A 26,452-nucleotide genomic window follows, 5' to 3' on the forward strand; every position below is an offset into this window, starting at 1 on the left:
TTGTACTAAAAGAATATAGTTTTATTAAGCACTGTAGCTAAGTTGCCTTCAAATACACCATCCCCATGATCCAACTGTCAATCAAACCCAACAGCAGTTTATTCTTTCACAATCCATGAGTTAGGAAGAAACTGTGATCAGCTCACATAGAAGGTAACCTATTCAGCTCTTGCAGAGGGACTGTGGGAGGGGGGTACAGTACACCATTTCTCTGATCACTAATGGACAATGAGAAGCTTTAGGAGAATTAAGTGGACATGATAAATGATGATCCTGGTGTAGAGGTGGTGTGAGGGTAAAAACAACACTAAAGTCAATTACTGGCTGATGGCTAAAGTTTTCATTAGAAGGTCGAGTACGTTGCTTTGAGCTACAAAAGGGTTGATTTTGATCCAAGCTATGAATAATTTTTTTCTTAGTTATTTGACTAATGCAGAACAGCAACAGAGAACAATACAGTATGAATACACTAGTTCAAAGTAGCTACATAACATTGTTTTTTTGTTTTTTAACTTAATGCAACAGAGGTCAATATCACAGGGGAAATAAACAAGGTCAGAACAAATCTGTTACTAACAGTTAACATCATTTATGGGATATCAGTGGTATTAGTCGTTTCTTCAATTTGCAAATGGGCACGGTGCTTGTAAAGATGGAAGAAAAAGGACGACATGCATAATAACTACACACCTCTTTGATGTGTGAACCATGCAGAAGGTTTGTGTTGAAGCGGTGCTGCTACAGCTCCGCGTGTGAGGAAACCTATCAGGGTGTGAAGAGATCTTTTGCATCAGATTTTTGAGCGGTTTTTCGAAACGTTACAGCTAAGTGGCGGAAACCGCACAGAGCTGCTGCTTCAGTGGGAATCAAACACAAAAGTGGTTGACCAAAGGGGGACATGTTGCATTTTGCTTTTCTGTTTCTACGTGTAGTTTTCAACGTGCAGTTATCATGACAACACAAAACTGATTAAACTGTACTGTCACAAGTACATGGTGCCAAGTACTGGTAGATTATTAACCTATAAGAACAAAAATCGTCCCAAATCAAAGCTTCTTAAAGCTTTTAGTATTAAAAGAAAAGGAAAAGTGTAATTCTCTTAAACATGTAGAAACGATGGTGACGCTGGGATGTCACCAGGGACTCCTTCACTTTGCAGTGTGTCATATATTGTGTGTTTACTGAGAGGGATCTGAAATTCATCTCTGTTCTTTGAGAGGAAACGTGTACATTTGACTGTAGGCTTTTCAAATTATCAGGTATTCCTAACGCTGCTCCATCTTTCATCCATCACCCTCTCTAGAAAAATAGGCTTACACTTCTCTTTTTGAGACGGCGGCCTCCAGACCCTCATCTCTATGGCAGCCTCCATCTACATTTAGTGCATTTAAGTGAGGATTAGTATTGCACGTCTTGGAGTCATTGCTAAAGGCACTTTCGACGATGAGAGCCCTGCAATCCTCTTTATCTCCATTCAGCTGCTCCTGCTCTTTGTCTGTACCGTTCTCCGTGGCTGAGCCGTCGCACGGTGCAGGGGAGGATGCCTTCTCCTCCGGCTTGGGATCCTTCTTCTCCTTCACTGCATCGTGTCCGGATGTATGAGGCGGCTTATAAGCAGACTTACTCTGGTACAGATGTCAGACAATAAAGGATGTTAAAAATGATGCAGTTACACAGCAGCAGTGACTGTCAAAGATCATGTTAGACCCGGAACCAAAACACAGACGTGGGCTGACAGTTCTGGTTAAACAGAAAGACTAGAGAGTAAGAAGTAGAAGTCAATTAAGGGTAAAATAAAGGGGGTTTAAACAGCACAAAGACCTGCTGAGAGGCTCTTTAGTTCCCACACATCACATGCTGAAAGCCCACACAATGGTTGTGTACTTTGTTGTTGCACTGTAATTAAATTGTGAAAAGCGAAACAGTGTTTTGATCTTTGTGAATCACATATGGTGAAGCTTAACAACTGGCAGGATTATCCTTCGTTACTGAAAAACAGATAGTAGAGGCTGTTCTTCCAGGTTTTCAGTAATATTTATTTGACCTTCCGTATGGTGCCCACTATAGCTGCCTTCAGACATCCAGATATTCTCCTGAAATTATCTGGAGGGACGGTATGTGAGAGTGTAAATGTGCAAGTCAGAGGCTCTCCAGAGTTCTTCCTGCCACTCCCCAGGTAAAAACTCCAAATGTCTGAATGAGCCCATGTGAGAAAGCAGTAGATTCCTCTGAGGAAAGTGGGTGTGAAGATGATGTTTCTGGACGGACACAAAATAGAATCTAAAATAATAAGGATGAATCAGGATGAGAAGACTAAAAGAGGTGTCTTTTAGTCTTCTCATCCTGATTCATGCCAACTTGGAAAGATGAGGTTAAAGAGTTTTTGGTGATTAGGGCTGATGCTGGTGTAGATGGGGTGTAAACAAAACACATGATCTCAGTAGCCTAATTTAGACATTACATCGTGACTCTGCACTCGAACTCTCCTGAGATTTCGGTGTTATGGATGCGTCTGAGCGGAGAATCTCCTGCTGCATTTGGTCCAGACACATTAACTCCAGACTACTGGTGAGACTACCATGAAATCTGAATTAAACATTCACCATTTGCATAAGATTCAGAAGATTTCCTCCACAAAGCCAAAACTCAGATACCCATGAACTTTGCATTGGATAATCATAGTCGGTAGAGCCTAATGTTTTATTTTATTTATTCATTTTGACCCACATTAAAAAGAACTTCAAAATATGCCACAATTTAATTGGTATTAGAAATGCCGAGCACATTCCTTCTTTTCAGAGGATGGTTCCTTTCTTTTGTGGACACTTCCATGAGCATTTCAAACAAACCCTGAAGCATAAATACAACACTTACAGCATCACTTGACTAACATGTTACAAATGTCTTGAATTGTTTTAGAAGCCACTTTCCCACATGGAATCTGTATTATTTCTACTTTAATCTGGGATGGTTTTCATGCCACTCAAACATCGGTGGTTGTACACTGAATGACTGTTGTACAGCAGAAAGAGCTGCAATGCTTGAGTAACATTAGATCCCTGGTGCATAAGACGGAAAAGTGGTACTGCTAAATAACAGGGGTTAAGTATATGACTTGTTCTATGGTCACTACATCTACATTTATTTTTGCTATTGACTTCTTGAAGAATCCTATGAAGAACCATAGTGAGAGTATGGGATGCTTGATTCCTTTCTCATGGTGAATCCCCTCATACAGTGGATCAGTTTTTGTTGGGACTTCCATTCTGTATATTCAGCATTTCACCGGACATTGACATTTATTTCAACCAGGAGATTTTGTTTTTTCCCCGTTAGTTTGTTTGCTGGTATGTTACAAAACTACAAAAGGGATTTCCATGAAACTTGGTGGAAGGATGGGACATGGGCAGAGAAAGAACCGATTCAATTTTGGCTGATCCAGACAAAGGGGCAAATGCAGGATTTTTATTCACTTTCTTTAAAATTTCAGAAAGGACATTTTACATTTTTAACAATTTCAAACAGAAATAATATATACAAAAGAAAAATTGGTATATTTAGAGGAATGATATCAATGAATGTGTGCAATTAGGTGCAGCTTGCTTGAATTTAAGGGCCTTGGCAGAGGTATGAGCTATACTGAATACTCTTCTAGTTCATCCATGCAGTTATGAATATCAATTTCACACTTTAAAATTTGTATTTTCACTCCCGTACTTTGACCCTGTTAGTTTTGATGTCAAGGTAATGACAGTTGGGACTTGCACGTTCAATGAGTAATAGGCAACGAAATCCAGAGCTCTTCTGTCATGTTACTATTATATAAAGAGTCACTTTGAGCTTCCTTTATGAGCTGCAGTGGAAGGACTGTGGAAAAAGTGGTGACACACACAGAAGACACAGACGAAGATGTCAAGAGAGTTTGTGGTGATAAGAACTGACGACGGTGTCGGGGCGCTATAAAAAACGGATTCACGTGATCGCAGCAGCAGAGTTAATAGACACTTCCTGCCTCTGTCTGCTGCACCCGGCGGCTCCATCCCTCGCCTGAATAACACAGAGGATTTGTTGCTGATGTGAATGTGTCTGTGCAGAGAACCTCCTGCTGTGTTGTGCATGTGTGAAAAGGAGACTCTGGGTTAACTCCGTAGCAAATTCTCCAGATTTTACCCGGAGGTCATGTCTGAAAACTGCTCTGCTGTGTTCACACATAAGCTCATTCAGATTCTTTGGAGTTTATACTAGGGGGCCAGCCAGAGAAACTCAGGAGAAAGTCTAGAGGCTCTCACTCCGACATTTGTGTTCTCACATACAGCCCCTCCAGAGAATGCCCAGAGATTATCCGGAGGTCAGTGCATGTCTGAAAGCAGCTGTACTCTTGTGTGTGTGTGAATAATGATACATCACTGACTTACCAGGTACGCTCCATGACTCTGTAAGGCTTGAGTGTGGTACCTGCCTCCTCGACCAAATGCCCTTATGACAGGTGTGGAAATCACACCTCGCAGACGACTACAAAAGACAGACGGATGAAAGAATCGACGTAGTTTACAATTAATGATAATTTGCAAAAATACATGAGGCATCTTAACTCCCTTCTGCGCTTACCCTCTGTTTGCTCCCCCAACAGACACCACCTGAATAGGGAAGCCTCCTCTTCCTCTGCCGCGTCGACTTCCGGCCCACTGACCCACAACAGTACCAGCGATCTCCAGCTTCCCACCCTGAGACGAGATTCCTTGAAGGCCTCATTAGAAAAGGAAAAGCAAGTTACTGAATAGCAGACAGACGCAAACATTTAAAAACAAGAAGAAAACAAATATTTCCCGGTGAAAAAGCAGTGTCATACACGTAGAAGACACAAACGAAGATGTCAAGAGAGTTTGTGGTGATAAGAGCAGACGATGGTGTCGGGGTGTTGTAAACAAATGCACATAATCTCTGCAGCAGAGTTAAATCTTGCTTCCTGCCTCTGTCTGCTGCACCCGGCTGCTCCTCTTGCCTGAATAATGCCGAGGATTTGTTGCTGTTGTGAACGTGTCTGTGCAGAGAACCTCCTGCTGTGTTGTGCATTTGTGAAAGGCAAACTCGGAGGTCATGCCTGAAAACGGCTAATGATAAGCAAAGTTGGGTTGAAGCGGGAATATGATTTACTTTAAATCTTAGAAAAATGACCGATACGTGAAATAACTTCAGGATCAACCCTTTTAGGGCCGAATACAAAACTACATGGCGTCTTACTGTTTGTGGCTGTACTCACCAGGCATCCCCCTACCTCTTCCCTGAGGAGGCATCACAGCGGGTGGGGGGTAGAAGGAACCGCTGGGGGCGTAGAAAGGCATCCCGTGAGGATTTGGTGGTGGCGGCGGGGGAAAGACAGGAGGGTGAGGTGGACGAGTGAAGCTGAGACCTTCCAAGATACTCTGACGCATCCTCTCCACCTTGGAAACCAGCTCAGACTGAGGAAAGAAAAAAACGGATCACAACCACCGCAAAACACCTGCCTCCCGTTCAACAAACTTTCACATCATAACCTGTATCCCTTTAAAAAAAAAAAACTAAATATTTAGAATGAGTACAAATGGGTGCAGTCTTTCATTCGAAGAGGACCTGTAGAGGCTTGCATTTATTAGGTGTGTTCCTGAGTCTTGAGGATTGTCGTCTTAAAGGTTCAATGTGTAGAATGTAGTGACATCTAGTGGTGAAGTTGCATGTTGCAGCGGAATCCCCCTAACCTCACCCTACCCTTCCAAACATGGAAGAGAACCTGTGAAAACCATTTAGATGCCATAATAACTCAAACAGTGCTTGGTTTGTCCAGTTTGGACTACTGTAAAAAACATGGCGGCTTCCATAGAGAGGACCCGCTCCCGTTGGAAATATAAAGTATTTGAATAAAAAAGGCCTATTCTAGGTTAAAGAAAACTAAAATTTGTACAATTTGGATGATTAGACACTAGTGAAAACATCACTAAGATTATTTTATATTAAATTTCTGCCAACAGATCCCTTTCACCTAAATCTTACACTCTGGACCTTTAAAGTTGGCGCTTTTAACCAATGATTCCACTCCTAGGGGGCTGGTGGTGTCATCTGTATATAAATTGGTTCATCACTCCATGGTATTTCTCAACTATACAGTATACATTGTTTGTTTTCAGAAACATTCATTATCATCGTTTTCTTCATTACACTCACACCCTGCATATGTAGTGTCAGTTCAGTTGCTCCACACCACACTCCTTTATTGCACTTAAAAAGTCACATTCTAATGTCTGATGCGATCTAAATCAAGCGAACCCCACACAGTCAGAGAAAGTCCATGTTGCACGTCACTGCTGGTCGTAGCTCAGCAGTGACGTGCTCGTGTCTGTCTTGCTAGACGGCAGCAGAGCTGAGGTCGTCGGGAGCATCTGTCTCGTGCTGCCATCACCTCTACTTTCATCGCAGTTCAGTGGGTCGCTCATGTTTAATGCTACCCTCGTTTTGAGAGGCCTACAGTGTCGATGCATCATCAACTTTAAGTACATTCACTTAAATATTTTACTTAGTGCAGCTTTAAGCGCATGTTTTCACCCATTCTGAAAAAGAAAAGCCAGCACAGTTGTCTGTGGTCTTTTATTTCTGAATACCACTTGTGCTTACTTGCTTTGATGAGGCTTGGATGTAATTCACTTTTCTAATATTGATTAAAATCATAAAAATTCTTCCCAGTTAAGTGAGTGCAGTTATCAGCCTCTCACATCTGCAGCTATGATGTCTCTGATCAATATCAGAGTGTTATTTAACAGACTGCTACATTAGCTCAAGCTGCTGCGCTTCCACTGAAGGTGATGGACAAAATCACGTTCCAGCACAGTAACAGCACAGTTTTCTGATCAGCTTGTTACTGATCCACTATTTCACTGAACTGCAGCATCTTAACTGAATGAACGTTAACCACAACTACAGAGTTCTCCACCGCTCTGGAGAGAAAGGAAACTGTGTTGGCTTTAATACAAGACATTGTTCTAACTTCTTACGTTTAAATATCTAGACGACATAATTTTGTGGTCATTCATTACAACATATACTATTTTTAAATGGAGAGAGTACCAGTCTAACTACAGTGCATTATGGGATGTTTGTAGCCTTATCGTTTTAATAGTGTTAAAAGTGTTTTCACGTCCATCTACAGTGAGTCTTTCAAAGATAATCAGCCCCTAAAGTGTTTGGGTAGTGACACTGATTCAGAGAGGACACGACTCACGACAGTAAGTCAGTCAGATGTTCACAATGCACAGAGCCCACTCCTCAACCAACTTAACCTCAACAACCTCACAACCACCACAGCATCTAAGTAGTCCAGTGAACACTGCTAAGTTTCAATATTATATAACTAATACTTGTCAACAGTGATCACTATCACATTTGGCAGCTCATAATGCATATTAAGGAATAAGCATTTTAATTGTAGATACATTTGGAGCCTATAGCTACATAGTTTAATCTTGTATTTTAGAAAAATATTGAAAAAATTATTCCAATCACAAGCTCTCAGTCAAAGAAAGTTTTCCGAACAGACTAACAGCCCAAAAACCGATGATAGAAAACAAAAAAGCAGAAAATCTGAGAAGCTAGAATCAACGATTTCATGGCATTTGTGAATAAAACAGTTAAAATTTGAAAATCTGTTTCAATTCATGTTTTGCCAATTTATTGATCGGATGATTATCAAATCATATCAGTGCTAATGAAAGTCACTGACAATTACATGTTGGAGGAATTGAAAGAATAAAGTAAAATAGACAACATAAATCAAATCAGACTAAACAGGCTCTTAACACTAAGTGTTAAACTAAAACTGATCTAAACTGATCATTGTTAAAACTGAGACGCTACAACTTGGGTGTCCTTCAAACAAACTCCTGGGGTCACACGGCCTAATAGCAACAGAAACTGGGAGTGTCTGACACATTTTCTAACTTTACAAAAACTTTACTTCAGAAAATCTGAGAGTGGAGCTTGCTTCATGCAGCAACTGACCAGATGTGCAGAAGTTTGAATCACTCTCCAGTTCTCCCATCCCGCTAATATTCACAAAACTGTTTCCATCACTTCTGTGCAACATGAACACCTCTGAGGAGCAGCAGTCTGAATGTGTGCACTATTATCTCCATTTATAGGATTCATCTAAATGACACACAGGAGGTTACCAGATGCAGCCAGGAAGAGGTTATGACTGTTTATTTTTTTGTCTTTCAATTTGAGAGCATTGATTTCACATTCGTATATTGTAATGCTTTCACTCAAAACACCGGAATCTCGCATGTACCCTGCTTGAGCTCAAATGTCTGCTCTCTGATTTTTTCTTCTGCTCTTGGAGTTTTTTGTGCAACAATCTGTTAAAATTCCCCAACCAATAGAATGTCAGCTGCAGGGGTGACAAAATTAAATTTTCCCGCCCTATGTTAAGGCTGTGCCACCTGTACAGGTGGATAATTTCATTTATTATATGTATATCCCTTGCTATACTAAGAAAGACAACAACACCTTCATGGAGCAGGTTTTTATAAAGATCAGTTCTGCATGCGATTCATTAGAAAAGAGAAGAGGAAAAATATAGTCATCCATTAATCGTAATGGAGGTAAATGTTTGAAATAATCGTGATATTTATGTTATGTCATATTGCTTAGCCTAGAGTGTAGGGTATGGAGTGAAAGCATCTGAACATGAAATCAATGAATCCTGCTCTCAAACTGAAAGACCATGCTCTTGAATAAAGATGGGAAAAACCCCATACTATGATGGAAGGCCTACAACCCATGTCCATTCAGAACATGTTCCAAACGGTTTTGCATTTAGAGGTTGTTCAGCTAAAGTGAATCACACCGAGGCCTGAAGTGGAAGCATGTTTTGCTGACTTGTGGGTAGTGTGATCAAGCTACCTGACCATCACAGAGGTCAATGAGCTGGGCCTTCTCCCTGTTGGCCCTGATGAGTTTACTCTGCAGCAGTTTGCCGTCAAAGTACATCCACGGACAGCAGTGCTCCCAGGGAATAGGCTGTCCGCACGCGTCGTTGGCAAACAGAGCCATTTCCACGCCGCTCAAGAACAGAGCGGCCAGCTGGACTCCTCGAGGGTCCAGGTGGTCGATCTGTGGGGGGGAAAAACCAACACATTTTAAAACTTTTGCTGAAATGAAAAGAGAGGATGTCCCTCTATTGGACCCCCCCAACACCCAGAGCATTCAGATTAATCAACAGCGAAGCAAAGCACAGAGCAAGCGTAAGCAGCCCATTCACTCCCAGCTGCCAAAAACACATCATTGGATGACCAGATCCAGCAAACACAGAAAGCCAGCAGACACAACCTACATGTTCTGACAGAGCTACACACAGACAGAACACAAGCACACAGCGGGTGTGGATGGTTTAGACTAACAAAGGCCAAATGCAAATAGAGCTCCAACTTCTTTACAACTCTGTGTGAGGCATGGAGTTGATAAACCATCCACACGGGACATGAGCACGCCTCAAAAGCTCTACAAATACATGTCTCAGAGCAAAGCTACGGAACAACATGCTTGTAACCAAACAGGGTTTCACACAAGCATGTTGCTTTGCCTGCAGAATATGAGGAGTGTGAGAGAATCACATACAACATGAAGTCCAACAGGAGACACCAACCAATTCACTCGTCAGTCCCCGGCTCTCTGAGCAGGAAAGTACATGCAACGCTCGAGAGTGATTGACAACCGGCCATTCATGATGTGTGCGTGTTTCTCAGACACTCCCCATATCATGAACACTACAAAATCACCTTCAGTTCCTGCAGCTGGTCAGGCTCATAAAGTTTAGGAGAAAGTGCTTGGGCTAGGAAAGCGTCAAGTTCGTTACGACGCAAAATTCTTACTCCTGGCCAATGTAACATAAACCTGAAGCAAAACACAGAAGGTTAACAGTGTTACAAATAACAGGAACTGATCAGCACCGTCTCAATAAATCCTCACTCTCCTTCACACTGGTCTCCCTCCTTACATCGACAGTGAAATTGACATACTGTATCTGTGTGTAAGACCACACCTGGTTCTGGATATTAGCAGCCTACTAACCGTAGCACACAACAGAGCACCAAGAGGGGTGTGGGGATGTTGGCAGGGTTTAGCATAGCTGGAGTGTCGGAGCGGAAGCAGGCCAGGAACGCCCTCATCCTGCGGTTCTTGTCCTCCACGGCCTTCCCCAACCACAGCTTCTTCAGGTTGGGACAGGTCCACTCCCTGAAGGGCAGCGCCTCCACCAGCTCTGGAGTGTGGGGAGACTTGCCTTTGTAGGCAGCCCACTCTTTGACCATCACATGTGTATCTGAGGGAGGAAACGAAGGGATTTAAAGATTTAAAGATATCAGTGTCGTATTCACGGTTACAATTGACCAAGGACTAAAATAAATATAAATCAGTCTATCTATCCTCAGATAGATAGATGAGAGCTCATCAGTGACTCTGCTGTACGTCAGAGAGAGCTAGACTGATAAATCGGCGTAACAGGTCAACTGACAGATATTAGCTGACTGCAGTTAAATCTATGTCAGTAAACAGTACACCGAGACCTCAGAAAGAATTCAGACCTCTTCACTTGAGGCTCTCTTTATTGTGTTGTAGATTTGATTTTAAATGGATAAAGTTGTCATTTAAAGTATTTAGCCGCTGTTCTCTGGCTCCACACTGTAGTCAGGAGCATCCTATTTTCTTTAATTACCCTTAAGAGTTATCTGACTTGAGTCCACCTGTGGCGAACTGAATTGAATGGATATAACTAAGGACATAGTTTCTGTGTATATAAGGTCCCACAATTCAAACTACATGTCAGAAATAATACCAAACCACTACTTCCAAGAAATTCTGTAATCCTCTGTCATAAAACTGTGGTGAGACATCGATCGTTTATGGATATCAAACCATTTTTTTAAGGTTTTGAGCATTTGAGCTCAATGGCCTCAATGTTTATTAATTTGGAGGAAGTTTGGAACCAGGACTCTTCCTAGACTTGGTCGTCCAGCCAAACTGAGTAACTGGAGAGAGAGGGCTGTGCGCAGATGCACAAAGCTTGTAGAGAAGGGCTCCTACAAAGTACTGAATTTAAGGTCAGCTTCCTTTTATCAGTCATTGATTTTTGTTAAATGTGGAAAGATTTCTTAACGTACAGAGTATGGATTGATGGGCACGAATGGCAATTTTATCCATTTATAATTGTATCTACAACCTAACAGATTCCATTTTTTACTGAATAAAGTAATCAAGAAGGTAAGAACCACTGTCGCACTCACATTCAGGGAGGCAATTATTCCTCATGGCGAGTCTCTCTGCCTTCTTCCTGGTCTCTGCCAGGCTGAAGAGCACTCCGTAAACATATTGACGAACAGGACGAAACAGCTGCACTGCTGTAGGCAGGTCTTTGTTAGCTTCATCTTCAATGGTGACAGACAGCTTAATCTCTCCCTGCAAAGACACACAGTTACCTTAATGCTGCACAATGACACAGACGACTGACTACACACACTTCAGACTCCACACACAAATATGGTGTGTATATGTATTGCATCAGATCTGAATAGACACGTGAATTTCTGTCCATTCAGTCTTGATGGCCCAGACCTCCTAACCTTGGTGAGAACATGGTAGATGTAAGGGAACATCAGGCCCTTCTTATGTCTGTGCTCGGCCACCCTCAGAACCTCGGGGGTCACATCAGGGAGAGGTGGGATGGTTATATCCATGTGGTTCCTAGTGGGCATGGAGAGCAGAGAGGGGATCTGGGCATTCAGGCTGTGGAGACCTGCAGCCTTCAACCCGGGGCTCACAGCAGAGGTCACACAGAGGTCAGTCTGAGGACAGAGGAGACACAAGTTTAAGTATAGTTAACTGGTGAGATAGTTACCTGGTGTTATCAGGGGGTCCGATGTGTTTCTGATGTTCAACTCACCTTTGTTTGGTCTCCCAGTTGTCCATCTCTTGTGTTCTCAGAGTGAGGAGGATGTCCATTCTTCTCCCAACCTCCCTTATGGTCGCTTACATGACTAAATATAAAACAACATACACGTGAATCATGTAGCAGTTAAAAGATGAACTGTTGAACATCTGACAGGTGGTTTATCATTACGGAAAATGCTGGTATGTAGAGGACATTAAAAACTATAGCTGTTGGCTGATGACTTCCCTGGATATAAAGGCAGCAGAGAGCTGCCACATGAGAAAGAAAAACTTGAAGGACACTGACACATAGAGAAGAGACTGGAGAGGACACGGAGACAGAGCAGAGACACGCTACCTGAAAAGGTTCTGTGTTGGACAATTTATGTTGATTGATGAATTTAGTCAAGTTTATTCAGAATTTCTGTGAAATTAAAGGATGTTACGAAGTCAATGGCTGATGTCTGGCTGTTGTTGGGAGATCCCAGTGGGAAAGTCCCTTGTCACACTACCTTCTCCTGGAAAGAGGACAGTCACACAGAGAGAGAGCTGGTTTGTGCTGGACTCACTTGGCAGTTGAGCCTGAGCTCTCATCGTTCTCCGAGGAGGAGGAAGTGGAGGAGGCATTAAAGAAAGCAGCCTCTGTGTGGTTGGGGCTCCCGGCCTGGCCCCGGGTGATGGGAGAAGACCTCTCATACAGTGGTGTGTGCTTCCCTTCAGGAGGAATGTGGCTGAAGCTGTTCTGCTCTGGGAGGCCTTTGTTCAACGTGTCCAGAGCCAGGCTGCGCTCCACCAGAGGCTCCGGGTACGAGTGCTGGACCTGAAGATGACAGAGAGGGAAACATGAACATGTGGTGTCTGGTGAAGACGAGCCACCTGCAGTACTTTCACTGGTGCGTCAGTCTCCTCGAAAGCCTTACCCCAGGTTTTACAGGCAGCGGCGCCTGCGGAATGTTGAGCATTTTGGGAGATGGCACTGCAGCAGGCACTCCCATGAGTTTTGGTGTGACTGTAAAAGACATACGAAGCTTGAGTATATAGACTTGATAAAGGCTGGAGCTGCTGCACAGAGCCACAGATAACACACAGCTCATGGAACATGGAAGTGTGGAGGTGTTATATACTAATTAGTTAAATCTATAATTACAATGCATATTAACTGACAACGTGAAAATAATGTGACAATGTGAAAGACATCCCTGGGGCAAGGGAACATACAGATAATTATCACCTGGATCTGCAGCTCCCCTCACCTTGACTAGAGCAGCTCCCCTCACCTTGACTCAAGGAGCTCCCTTCACCTTGACTCAAGGAGCTCCCCTCACCTTGACTAGAGCAGCTCCCTTCACCTTGACTCAAGGAGCTCCCCTCACCTTGACTAGAGCAGCTCCCTTCACCTTGACTCAAGGAGCTCCCCTCACCTTGACTCAAGGAGCTCCCCTCACCTTGACTAGAGCAGCTCCCCTCACCTTGACTGAGCAGCTCCCTTCACCTTGACTCAAGGAGCTCCCCTCACCTTGACTAGAGCAGCACCCTCACCTTGACTCGAGGAGCTCCCCTCACCTTGACTAGAGCAGCTCCCCTCACCTTGACTCAGAGCAGCACCCCTCACCTTGACTAGAGCAGCACCCCTCACCTTGACTAGAGCAGCTCCCCTCACCTTGACTAGAGCAGCTCCCTCACCTTGACTAGAGCAGCTCCCTCACCTTGACTCAAGCAGCTCCCCTCACCTTGACTAGAGCAGCACCCCTCACCTTGACTAGAGCACTTTCAGAAATAAAAATGTCTGCACAAGACGCAGAAAAATGTTTCCAAGTTAGTCTGTTTCTTCTACGTGTATGGCTCCTCTTTTTCATCCCGAGATATTTGTATTTTGTTTTAATAAGTTTTGCATCTGTTGCATGTTAGACACGTCATCAACATGCCCACTGGCTTGCAGTGAATCTCCAGCTATGTTCTCACATTGGCTGACATTAGTTTTGCTTTAGTAGTTTTTACTAGGGGGCTGGCTGGAAAAACTCAGAAGATACAGTCCTTCTGGATAATTTCAAGCGATAACGTGGAGTTCAGTGTATGTCTACAATAGTTTCAGCTCAGTTGAGCTGCCTCGTCCCTTGATATACTGTTCTAGTTCACTGTCACTGCTCTGTTTTGTTTCAAAGAATTAAACAATGTACAAATCCACTGCGCACTTCCTGCTCAGCAGCAGACACAGTTAGAAAACAGCTGGTGAACTAACTATGTTCTAGGGACACAGATCCTGTTCAGACATGGTGTTAACATCTATCTCTAGGGTGACAAGTTCATCAGATCACACCTGATGAACATGAAATGATGTCAATATGAAATGTGTGAGCAGAAGGGAGAGAACAGGAGGGCCTGTGTGAGAGACCTACAATGAAATAAAATTTCAATTATTTGAAATAGAAAAAGAAAAATCTATATGTAGTGGTCAGTGTTAATATTGTAGGAGTGGCCACAAATGATTTAATGTCAGTGAAACATTGAGAAGTGTAGAAAACCTTTCAGAGGACGTCAGCTGAGTAGGCGGTCATCAATGTAGCACAGGACACATTTGCGTTCACGTAAGAATGTGGCCACATGCGTCTTGAGTGATCAAAACTCAAATGTGTCCTTAATGTGTATGTGATGTGATCACACCTGAACTTAGAGCGTCCACTTGTTATCTCTCATTTCTAACTAATTAAAATGACTAATTTTTAGCAAAGAAGGCAGAGGAAAAGGATTTAATATCAGTCATTTCTCAGTTACTCGCCTCACTGCAGATAATGTGTTTTTTTTTAAGACGGGTAAACACTTCACACTGTGAATACAACAAGAACATCATGGCACAGCTCATGAAAATAACGTTTACACAGAATATGGAACATGTTCTCAGGTAGAAAGACTTCATTACGTGTTGTTATTCTTGTGGTTACTACCTAGTAACATTGAGAAAAGCAGGACTGGAATTCACAAACAACCTCCTTACTTACTGTCAACAGTCAAAGGATGTAACTGAGGAAAAACTTTAGTGGATGTAGAATATGGCTATGCAAAATAACAACTGACTTATTAACAACATAAATAATGTATTTTTAATAACTAATGAAGAACCAATATGCTGCTAATAACCAGCTAGTTAATGGTGAATAAGTGCAGCTTTGTGTAGTACTTTGCCCTTATTAATAACTACAGTTGTAAATATTCTCTAAATCCGCAGTTCGGATTCGCTCTTTGTTTGTGTTTCCTCGGAGGGGGGCACTCAGTGATGATTAATAGTCACATGATACATGTAGTCAAAGGACAATAAAATAGGTGTGATGTGTAATATTTACTATATACAGGTATACCCACCTTAAAATCACAGGTCCATCATCCTCTATCACAAAACAAGATTGTGGACATTCTTATCATGGTCTCAGTTTCAAATTGTTGTATCTTTATTAATTACCCCTGTGCTTAATAAAATGGCAAAACTTCTACACCTCATTGTGTAGTAAATTTGCTTACGTGTGTAGCTCTCTAAACAAGTTGGAGGACAACACTGTAAGTGTACTGAATAATACTGGAGCACCTGATACAAAGAGAAGAGATCATTTATAAACCCACCAAACTGTGGAGGGAAATGAGGCGCTTTGCTGGCCATTGAGTAGTACTCCACTGCCTTCTTGAAGCGGATGACTTTGTCATCAGTGCACGACTGAAAAGAAAAGACATCAAGTAATCACACACTGTACACAAGCAGAGGAAAGAAAAGATTTTTGGTTTAACTGGATAATGTAATTTGTTAAATGGTATAATGTGAAACATGCAGCCAGATTTCCTGTTCGCTGAAAATTAATGGTTGCCAGATTCATGTCTTTTAAATAGCGCAGCACAGTCAGAATGACAGTATGTTCAACTGACATCTCTCTCGCCCAGAGCAACAACATATTTCCATATCCGCAGTGTGTTGTTATTTAGGATGCTTGTATTTTCACTGAGGGAAAAACATATTACAGCAATGTTCGTTTATTACAAAATTCTAATGAGAAGAAGAAATGTTGGCACCGGTGTAAATTAACACTAAACAGTGTTTTTAGTCCACATTATTTATTTATTTTCTCTTTTCAGAGCAGCACATTTATGACCTATATTCTACGTTCACTTCACAAAATGCAATTGTGTAATTATGACAGTGACAATGTAAAGGTTTTGCTGTTGCAACCAAAATGAGTAAATAAGATCATACTGTTAAACATAAATAGCAATTAAAAATAATTTATTCAGTTTCGCAGCTGGTGTGACTGTTGCATTTCTATTTGGTCCCAAACTGAATCCTTATGAAAATGATTTGGCCTCCAGCTTTGTTATGGGTCATAACTCCCACTTCAGCTTTGAAGTGCACATGTTTGTATCTATAGCAGTTCTTTGTGCTGCCCAGGTCAACATGTTTGCTTTTCCAAACAATGTGAATTTAAAAAACTTGGCAGCAGATGGGAATTAAAAGTGCCCTAATTCAGTTTCAGTCAAATATTTTCTAGAAATGTAAATAAATGTTCTAGAAGTTATATGTCCTATAATTAAGACCAAGCAAGCAACGATTTGATTAATTGGAAAGCTCACTCTGCTCCGGTTCACTACAACAGTAATGTTGATGTACAATAATCATGTTGACATAGGAGCACCTGCTGTAGAACATTGGCTTCACGCTAACTCCTGAAGTCACAACTGTAACTGCTGCTTTTCAAAAAGATCATTGAATATTTTGTTTATTCAGGCTTTAGTCTGCTGAATAATTTAGTGCTGCAAAACTGTTATTAATTTAGTTCATTCCAATTTGAAGGACAATTTCTGTAATAGAACTAATTGTAATTTCCTTCAATAGCAATACAAAAAAGTTCTGTATATATTCATCAATATGTATTACACAAGCACTGAGAGAGTTACGGAACAGATAATAGTTTTAAAGGTTCTCCCTCTGATCTTTGATGTGTCATTGTTTAACAAGGGTTTGTCATTTTCTGTCCAAAAGTTTAAAAAGTTAAAACCACATTTGACTGTGGTTGTGTCAAATTTCATTCATGAGGAAAAATCTGTCTTAAGAGTTGAAGGAAATAATGAGTTGATATTTTACTGTAATAATTATCAACAGACTGATATGACATTTGTTTTATTGAGATAACATTTTGGCTGGATCTATATTTTGTATTTTGACAAAAAGAAAACTGCTCATGGATTTAAATAAAAATTTGAGACCACGGCAATAAACAGCCATTCAGGACTTCCCACTGTATTTGATTCTAAGTACATGATCAAATCTTTCTGCATCACACCCATCACCTCCAGTGTAGAAAACTGTTTTTCAAAAGAGCCTCCTGGCACATCTACCACTTCTCCTACCTGTGAAAGTTTGAAGATGTCTTTAGCGATGGCCTCCAGGTCAGTGATGTCCGGGATATTGCGGACGTAGTCGGCCACAGCCTTGATTACTACATCACAGGGCGGGAGTACAAGCTGGTGGGCACGCACCTGAGGATCGACCACACATGGCGGTCACAACAGGTCAGCCAATCATGTTTGAGTTTACAGTTGTAAGAACCTCTTTATATCTTACAGTAAATCTGGGGATTCTGAGATTACAAACAGCAGGTCTGTACATATAGCTTGAATTGTACTAGTGTGTACAGGAAGGTCCTGTTACAGTATTTTAACAGGAGTTTGGGCCCAACACACACACTGGTTCATCATATACATGTACACATTAAAAGCTGTAAATCTCCAGAGCAGTTCAGTTGTGATCACTTGTCTCAATGCTGATTCGATGGTGAGAAAATATTTGTAACGCTGATCAACATAGTAATCAAATTAAATCCATTTGAATGATTGTCCTTCGATATGTTCCGCCCTTTGTTTTCACCATGCATTTGTAACTCATTAGACAGTTTAATCGACCTACCACCTCCGTCACACATTCCCCAGCCTCTCAACAGGCTGGTAGAGCTTTTGGAAGTTGGGTCTAAATACTGTGACACCATGAGCTGCCCTCAGCCACTGCAGCCCTGGCAAAGAAGCCAGTGAGAAATGAATCAGAGTGGTGGTGTATTATAGAAATTGGGGCAGCTGTGGCTCAGAAGTAGAGGGTCGTCCACGAACCAGAACGTGGGTGGTTCGATCCCCAGCTCCTCCAGTCTGTCCAAAGTGCACTTGGACAAGATGCTGAACCCTGAACTCCCCCTGACGGTTGTGCCAACAGTGTATGAATGGTGTGGTAGAAAAAAAGGGCTGTGTTGTATGAATGACTATGTGTGTGTTGTCTAAATGCGAGTTGTGAATGTGTGTGAATGGGTGAAAGCGACTTGTACTGTAAAGCTTTCTCTTCTGCAGTTGTTGACCTTTTATATGAATGAATCATGTTGGTCTGTGTTTCATCTCATGAAGTCTGTAGGGAAAATGAATGAGCGTTTTCTGTCAAAACCAGGGACAATAAGAACTGCACTTCCCAATGTGCAACTCAGTGTTTTGGTAAGAAATGGTCAATGGCTGCATTTTCTATTTTTATCCAGATGGTTTTACAATGTTGCCTTTCATTCAACCACTCCATGCAAGGTTCTAGACCAACCATTTAGAGCAACTCTGTGTTCTGTGTCTTTCCCACACGGACACTTTTGTCACAGGGACAGTTTGGACATTGTTTATTGACAACAGACTGAAGTAAAGTGACGTTTCAGTTGATGATACTTGTCGTGTTTATCTGGTCAAAGATCACTTTTCGTTGTGGAGATTTGTATGTGATGTAAATATGTAATAAAGCTGGGGTTGGTAATACTGGAAAAGCAGGCAACAGCAGGCTTCACTTTGAAAATATGCAACCGGTACATCCCACCCCCCTCATTGGCCCTCTCGTCAAAGCTACTCCGCAACAACACATGAAAGTGCTTTGACTAACTGCCAGAAGCTGACTTGTCTATGACTCGCTCGCTGTGTCTCTGTTTCAGTCGTGTATGTCTCACTGGCTGAAGACTCCGACTTAAGAGCAAAGGCAGGTCAGTAAGTGACAGACAGGTACGCCAGGCAATTGTTTTAAAATCGGCCTAAATGAAACGATTTGTTGCATTTATTAATATCCTGTGAGGGTCACAGACACCATTTATTTATCTTTTTAGTTCCAGAAAACTTTATTTATTGAAGGCTATTGGGATGTGAAGAGGATTTCAACAAATAAGACAAAACGTGTTTCAGAAACAAATTATCATCCCTGCCTTTAATTTGATCTGCTCATTTTTAGATAATTAATAAAAAAAACAATAATGGGGCAGTGACAAGAGCAACTAGAAAATTCCTCCTGACGAGAAATTTCGAATGGGTGCCTAGTGCTTTCTGCCGGCTCCAGAGAGACTCTTTTTAAAGCTGCATGTTAATAACACAGACTGGCTGGTTCAAGAGAGAGGGACAGACTTGATCATTAGGTGGCGCTATCACTATCACTGCATACACACTAATAGATCTGTTCAGGTCAGGGCTTTGCTGAAGTGTGAGTAATTTGGGACCGATTGCTCACACTTCATTTTCACACTGATCAGTAGGTGGCGCTGTAACGATGAGTCAATATTGAAGTTTGAGGGTAACTGGACATCATATAAGCAAAAATATATGAATTGCTTCAATTGGTTTTGAACTCACGACCAGTGGATCACTGAGTCAGCGTCTCAACCCACTGATCCAATCACATTATTGTTCAAAATCTTTGAAAGTTGTTTATTTAAAGAGTTCAAAAGTCCCCCTCTGAAAGAAAAAAAAAAAGCAGTATTAAAGTTCTGCCCTCACCTGGACTTGAACTCACCACCTCTGACTCACTGTCCAACTGATCTACCCACTGCACGACATACAGTGTTGATCAAAACCTGTGAAGTCGTTATTATAAAAAATCCCACTGTCCCCCTTAGGCCCCCCTCCTCAGCGTGTGTATCTCACTAACTACCGCACCAGTGTGAGAGAAAAAGAGAGATCAGAGCTCGGGAGCAACCCTCAAACAAAACGCTCTCATTCGAAATCTATAACTCCTATCTGTAAAATATGAACACCGTGAGAATCACAAGACTTTGCCGAACAATCAGATCTGTTTTATTGGTTAAAGTCAAAAAATGGGACCGTGGGAGCGAGTTAGAAAAGTACTTCTCCTTCAGAAAATGTCCTAAAATTAACATTAGACCAAATGGGGAAGAGAAAGTGCTACACTCTAGCGCAATCCTCAAACAACTGCTTCTTACTCAAAAAGTATAAGTCCTATCTTTTTATTGGTGAGAGTTAAGAAATGGGACCGTGGGAGCGAGTTAGAAAAGTTTCAGGGATTTTCTCCATCCAGAAATTTCCTCCAAAATTAACATTAGACCAAATGGAGAGGTTTGTGAAAATAATTTCTTGATAAATTGTTACAGCCAGAAAAATAGCTGAGAGATTTCAGAGTAACATGTCTGCGAAGGAATATTTTTTTCCTACTTTTGGATCTAAAAATCATGTCTGACCTTAAGTCCCATTCGTCGTTTTCGGCCGTTTTATTGCGATCTTTGAGCGAACCGTTTCATGGAATTCTTAGAAAAGACACCATTCAACGTAATTCCGCAGGTTTTTTGTATGTCTCGTGTATGTACGATAAGATTTGCAGGAGAATAAGAAGAATATACACCACAGAATAATAATATGTAATGCATTGCCTAGTGGTGTCCGCACAGTTTCCATGTAGATAATTCTTCTATTATTCACTTTATGAGAAACTCTTAGCCCAAGTGACAACTGATCAAAAGTTGAAGAAATTCCCTCAACCAGTCTTGAGATATCACATTCAAGAGGCCAAAAACAGGTTTTATGAGGCCACTCTGACCTTGACCTTTGACCTCCAGGCACCAAAATCTAATCAGTTCATCCTTGAGTCCAAGTGAAAGTTTGTACAAAATTTGAAGACATTCCCTCAAGCTGATCTTAAGGTGTCACGTTCAAGAAAAACATACTTTGAGGCCACTGTGACTTTGACCACCGAAATCTAATCAGTTCATCCTTGAGTCCAAGTGAATATTTGTGCCAAATTTTAAGAAATTCCCTTAAGGCATTCTTAAAATATCCCACTCATGGGAATGGGAGGAACGGATGGACGGACGGACGGACAACCCGAAAACATAATGCCTACGGCCACTGGCTGTAGCCGGAATAACGAAAAGAGCAAACAGAGAGGTTTAGACACCAGTCAAGACATTTGGGTTGTGTGGTTGTGTGTGTGTGGTCAACATGTGAACCAGATGGCTTTCGGTTTAATCACAGCTCATCACAAACTAGCAGCTGAACCAGTCACACAGTGTGCCCTCAAACTGTCTGGCACTGTTGTCATGCAACTGTCTTACTCGACCCTTCACCAATCCACCAATCCAATAAAGCTGTACCATCCATTCATATCCAGCCAAACTGATAGATCCAGCTTGGTGGCAGCTGGTGGTGGAGCTCAGTCTTCTACTCATTTACATCTTCGGTTAATTCGGTGGTGTGAATATTCAACCTCATATTCCAGAAAGATCTACCAACAGTTCCACATCAATTTGTCAAACTAGTCATTTTTTCAAAAGCATTCATTATCAAGCAGCAGTGTTCCCAAACACACTGTGAACTGGATGACAGTGACAGGTAATGTCACCGTCATCCAGTTGTGGAATCAATAAAACAGCCACGTATGAGCTGGTCCACCTGTGGTCATCAAGGCAAAGCTCAGCAGGAGTTTACAAAAAAAAAAAATAAGTTCCTTTAAATTATGTATGACAGCAATAACATGTTCCTGCCCAGACAAGGCTTCTTCATTGATGTAACTATGAGCAGGCTGTTTTGGTTAAAATCAGATTTTTACAGTTGCAGGCCTATAAAAGCCATTCGAGCTTGTTACTATGAAGTAAGGCTGGGCAATTAACCAAAAAGGTATCCAAACGGACATTTATAACATCTAACCGACCTCATTTTGCTCATGTCAGTTAATTCGGTTAAAACTCCCCAATGCGTGTATTCACAAACTGTCGGGTTTCCCCTACGTTTCCTGCTTTATCACCCTGCTGCATGTCCTCACTCCCCATGTCCTCACTACCCCGCTGACCTGCACTCACATTACACTAATAACAATAAACACCAACATTAATCAGAAGTTATGAGGACACGTAGGCTACAGGACTTGAAGTTTACTTTGTGTTTGTTAGATTTGCTCTAAAGTTTAGGAGACACGTAATTAAATACATTGAAAAAAAGTCCAACATTTTGCGCGCACGCAGTTCACACACAACACGAGACGTAACGTGAGACGCACAGCCAGAACATCAGGATTACAGTGATGATCTGACATCGATTAATGACTAAATAAATATGATCGTCAGTTTGTTTGAGGCACGACAGGGACAAAGACACAAAAACACAGAAAATAATAAAATAATCATTAAATAGTAATGGAGGTTGAGGTTTGAAATAATTGTGATATTGATTTGAAGTCATATCACCCAGCCATACTTTGAAGTGTGGGGTCCATCATATACACACATTTTGTGCTATTGTGCATTTATGTTTATCTCTTTGCCCTGTGTCAAGTAGGCAGGGCTCAGTTGGAAATGGCCACGTACATCCATAGCTGAACTCCAGATAATCTTCGGACATTCTCCTGCCAGCCCCCCAGTCAGAACTCTAAATAATGTCCATATGAGTTGATGTGAAACACAGCATGAGATTTACTGCAAGTGAGTTGTGTTAACGTTACAAAGGTGTGATGGATGCAAAAATTAAAAGTATATTAAAAAAGAGAGATTACAAGAAAGTCTAGACTCACTTGTGCGGACATTTTCTGGAGTTGATTTCTGAAAATGGCTAATGTTATGTGCCTGAATTTAGAGATACCTGAATCAAACTGTATAGTATGTGTGGCTGCCTAAAGCCTGATGTATGTTGCTCCTAAAACACACTTGTACTGTCCTCACTAGAACACCAAATGCATATTAAAAAGCTAAAATACATCCCCTCTCCAAAAACTAGGGAACCCTCCAGTTCTGAATCACATTTGTTGAAAACTAAAGAGACCACTGCTTTAGTTTGTCAGGTGTTTAATAAGAAATGTGTCCATCTTCAGCAGGAACAGGTCAGGGGATGATAGTCACAGACAGGAAGGGGAAGGGTCATCCTTACTATTCTGATGTGCTGATGCAAATGTGCTGTGGTAGTAGTGCAACATTATCCTTGCACTGCGTCTAACTCCCAATAGACGATTAAATATACACAACACTGAAGCAGCCGAGGCCTAGATATCTTTATTACTTCCAAAATCCCCAAATCCTATATTTCCCATCATGCAACTCAACGGCATCTCAACATGCGAGTGAGAGCGGTGACTTTCTGAGAAATGCCTCGACTACTTAGTTCCACTGGAGGAAAAATTCACTGACCTGTCACAACAGGTCAATGTGCTGAACCACAGTTACAGTCATTCATTACCAAGCTTCACCTCTCCCCACTCTTATTATTATTATTATTATTATTATACTGGACTGTAAGACATAAGAGAGAGAACATAGTTTACCTTCAAAGATGCTAATGGATGCTCTGGACCAAGTAAGCTCCAGTGAAAGGCAGCCAAGTCTTCATCAGGCAGTATGTGGTTTCCTGTAAAACACCATCAAGCACACCTTTTAGTCGGCCTCTTCTGAACCATCATCAGCCCAATCTGTGAGCGGCAGAGTCGTGCTGACCTAGGAGTGACGCGAAAATGACAAAATGACTCGGGTTGAGCTCGAGCTGCCGCGCCACTTCGTGCATCAGGTACTGGTTGGTCGTGAGGCTTTTTCCGTTGCGGCTCAGCTTGAGGGCGTGGGCGCTGAAGTAGTGTGGCACGTTGCACAGGGCGTAATCGGAGTCGTGGGCGACCAGGCCGTGGAAGCCGTTCTCCTTGCATAAGGTTATCACTTCCAGGTGGTGGTCGTCCATGCTCTGGACAACCTGAGGAGGGGTCGAGATAAGAATTAGGCCTGAGCGGGGACAGCCTCAAAAGAAACCTCTAACACAGACATGTTGAGTCAGGCATTCGACTGAAGGAAGACAAAGCAAAGCAGGTGCAGGTTTGAAGGAGCAGCTCTAAGTGTGTTAAACTCTACAGAGCTGAAAGCTACACAAACAAATAACAGGCTTCATATTTAAAATGTTATCCAGAGTCTGTGACAAAAGAACTGCTCTAAAAATAGCATCATCATTTGAATGCTGAGAGCAGGAAATAGAAGTCACCACTCACAGCGTCATCACAACGAGAGCCAGATCGATTTGTCAATTGGCTGATAGTATGTGCATTTATGTTCAGATTTTACCTGAAACTGTTTATTTTTTTTAATGCAACTTCTATATATCTGGTTGTATTTCTCTTTCTATGTATTGGTTATTTATAAAAACATTTATGGTTAAACTGTAAAATATCAAGCCTCAATTACATTTCTTTGTCATAATGGTTTGATAATGATAATCATTGCAATACAATTTTTTAAATGTAGCTGAGTCAATATGTTGGTATTAGAATTGTTTAACTCTAACAATATCAATATCGGCATCAGCCCCCCCCCCCAAAAAAAATCCATATTGGTCAGGCTCTGATCAGGATACCATCAGGTTCACATCAGTGCTATGGATGCACCTATCTAACTTTATCTGTCCTGACACCTCAACTCTGACAATCCAAAGAGTCATTATTCAAACTCCATCCTCCTTCACTGTGTAACACGACAGGTGAACAGCCGGACACGAGCTAATGCATTTAACTGGCAGAAAGAAAAAAAAGGTTTAGATCAAATTTGACACACTAACTGTATTTAATGTGGATCAGTTTCCATTTGTGGACACGACATCTGCCCAATAGCCAACCCACTTAGTGGTGAGTCCAGCAGCAATAGAGCACAGCCTTAATTTATACATACAAATTGCAAGAATAAAGAAATGTAAAACAAACTATAACGCAGTAAATCATTTCAAGTATGATAACGGCTCCGCTCTGCTGCAAGCTCCAGAAAAAACGACGCACAAAATGAGATAAATACTAAAATACTAAATACTAAAATATTAGTACATTTCTGTTCAGGTAATATTTGAGGCTACAGCTAACAAACACTGTCATTACATGGTAAGTTTTCTTCCATACTTGTTTTGGTCTATAAATGATGAGAAAATGACAGTCATGATTTATCAGAGCTATGTGTGATGTCTTCATTTGTTGTCAACATCAAATGTGACAGAGTGAAATACTGCATGATTATCAATTATCCACATATTTTCAATCAAGCCCCCTCTAGTAATAATGTGTGTGTGTGTGTGTGTGTGTGTGTGTGTTCTGGTGTCAGCAGCCAGTTTCTGTCTGTGGCCTCTAAGACCCGCAGGTGAGAGTCTGTTGTCTTTGCACAACTGGATCAGACCAACTCAATATGTGGCCTTTTAATCAAATGAATGGAACGATCAGAAACTGTTGTAGTGTTCGTCACATGCATCCTCACACACGTAAGGTCACGAGATCAGAAGGCCTATGGTACTAGAGCAGGTCGCTGACACCACTGCCAACCCCGAGTGTGGCAGCAGATTGATGCCATGGGTGAAGTTGGCAGTGGTGTCATGGTGGGCAGGCTAGCAGGCTAACCACAGAGCCTGCTAACGCTGGCAGTGCACCGCTCAACAGGCAGCACCAGGCCGAGCATTCACTCACTCCGACGCGGAACCTGAGGAGCGCCAGTCGGATGCAGTGGGCCATGCACACGGGAGGGAGGAACCAGACTTTGGGCGGAGGGGTGCCCTTGTTCTGGACGTGGCTGATGATCTGCTGGGCGGTCTGTCTCTCGTTCACCTGCCGCTTGACCCACTCGTGAAGGCGGCCTTTCTCCAGGGCGCCATTGAAGCACACCAGGAGCTCAATGTTGCCGCTGAAGCAGGCCTTGGAGAGGGCGGCCAGGTAGCCCAGCATGTGGTTCCACTGGCCCCCGCTCACCCAGTCGGTGTAGAAGCCCCCGTAGAGCCGGTGGAGGCAGTTCTCGGCGTCCACCAGCAGTCGCAGCGGGCTCTGAGGGGGTCTCTGCCGGCCACCTCCGACCATACTCCCCCGGGCCAGCTTCTGGAGCTCCACCGGCACCACGGCGCTGGGGCAGTGCTTTTCTATGTACTCGAGGAAGCCGTGAACACCCATGATGAGCTGAGCTGGAGTGGAAACTTAAACTGTAAAAAACTGAACTAGCAGTAAAATGAAGCCGGTGCAGGCGGCGGTGCCTCGGCCGCTGACAGGCGCTGACAGGCGGCTGGCTGCTGCTGAGGGTACCGCAGGAGTGGGGGGTATTTTCCAAATAAAAGAACCGAGGCTGCTATTTGAGCATCGTCAGTCTGTGGTGGGTGGTTGTTGGGTCATGGCTGCGCGCCGCCATGTGTCCTCTCACGGAGCCATGAGGGTGTGAGAGTCTGACCGGGGCGAGAGGGGCGGGGAGGCGGCAGCACG

At 42.3% G+C, this 26,452-nt stretch overlaps 1 protein-coding gene across 3 annotated transcripts; it reads right to left on the minus strand.

Annotated features, from left to right (window-relative positions):
• Positions 1-26,452, minus strand: LOC118104815 (constitutive coactivator of PPAR-gamma-like protein 1 homolog). 3 transcript variants are annotated; one of them, XM_035152020.2, is made up of 17 exons: positions 25,676-26,452; positions 23,691-23,937; positions 23,522-23,604; positions 17,335-17,463; positions 15,562-15,652; positions 12,870-12,958; positions 12,519-12,769; positions 11,963-12,056; positions 11,643-11,864; positions 11,307-11,478; positions 10,096-10,345; positions 9,804-9,918; positions 8,929-9,138; positions 5,276-5,459; positions 4,609-4,747; positions 4,416-4,512; positions 1-1,625 (listed from the first exon to the last, which is right to left on the minus strand). In XM_035152020.2, exons 1-17 carry the CDS (start codon positions 26,147-26,149, stop codon positions 1,314-1,316), a joined length of 3,159 nt encoding a protein of 1,052 aa, XP_035007911.1. In that variant the 5' UTR covers positions 26,150-26,452; the 3' UTR covers positions 1-1,313. The 3 variants fall into 3 exon arrangements, with proteins under 3 accessions (XP_035007911.1, XP_035007910.1, XP_035007909.1); XM_035152019.2 differs by having other exon boundaries at positions 4,609-4,738; positions 5,261-5,459; XM_035152018.2 differs by having other exon boundaries at positions 5,261-5,459; positions 25,676-26,451.

This window comes from Hippoglossus stenolepis, chromosome 3, assembly GCF_022539355.2.
Source record: "Hippoglossus stenolepis isolate QCI-W04-F060 chromosome 3, HSTE1.2, whole genome shotgun sequence".
Lineage (NCBI taxonomy): Eukaryota > Metazoa > Chordata > Actinopteri > Pleuronectiformes > Pleuronectidae > Hippoglossus > Hippoglossus stenolepis.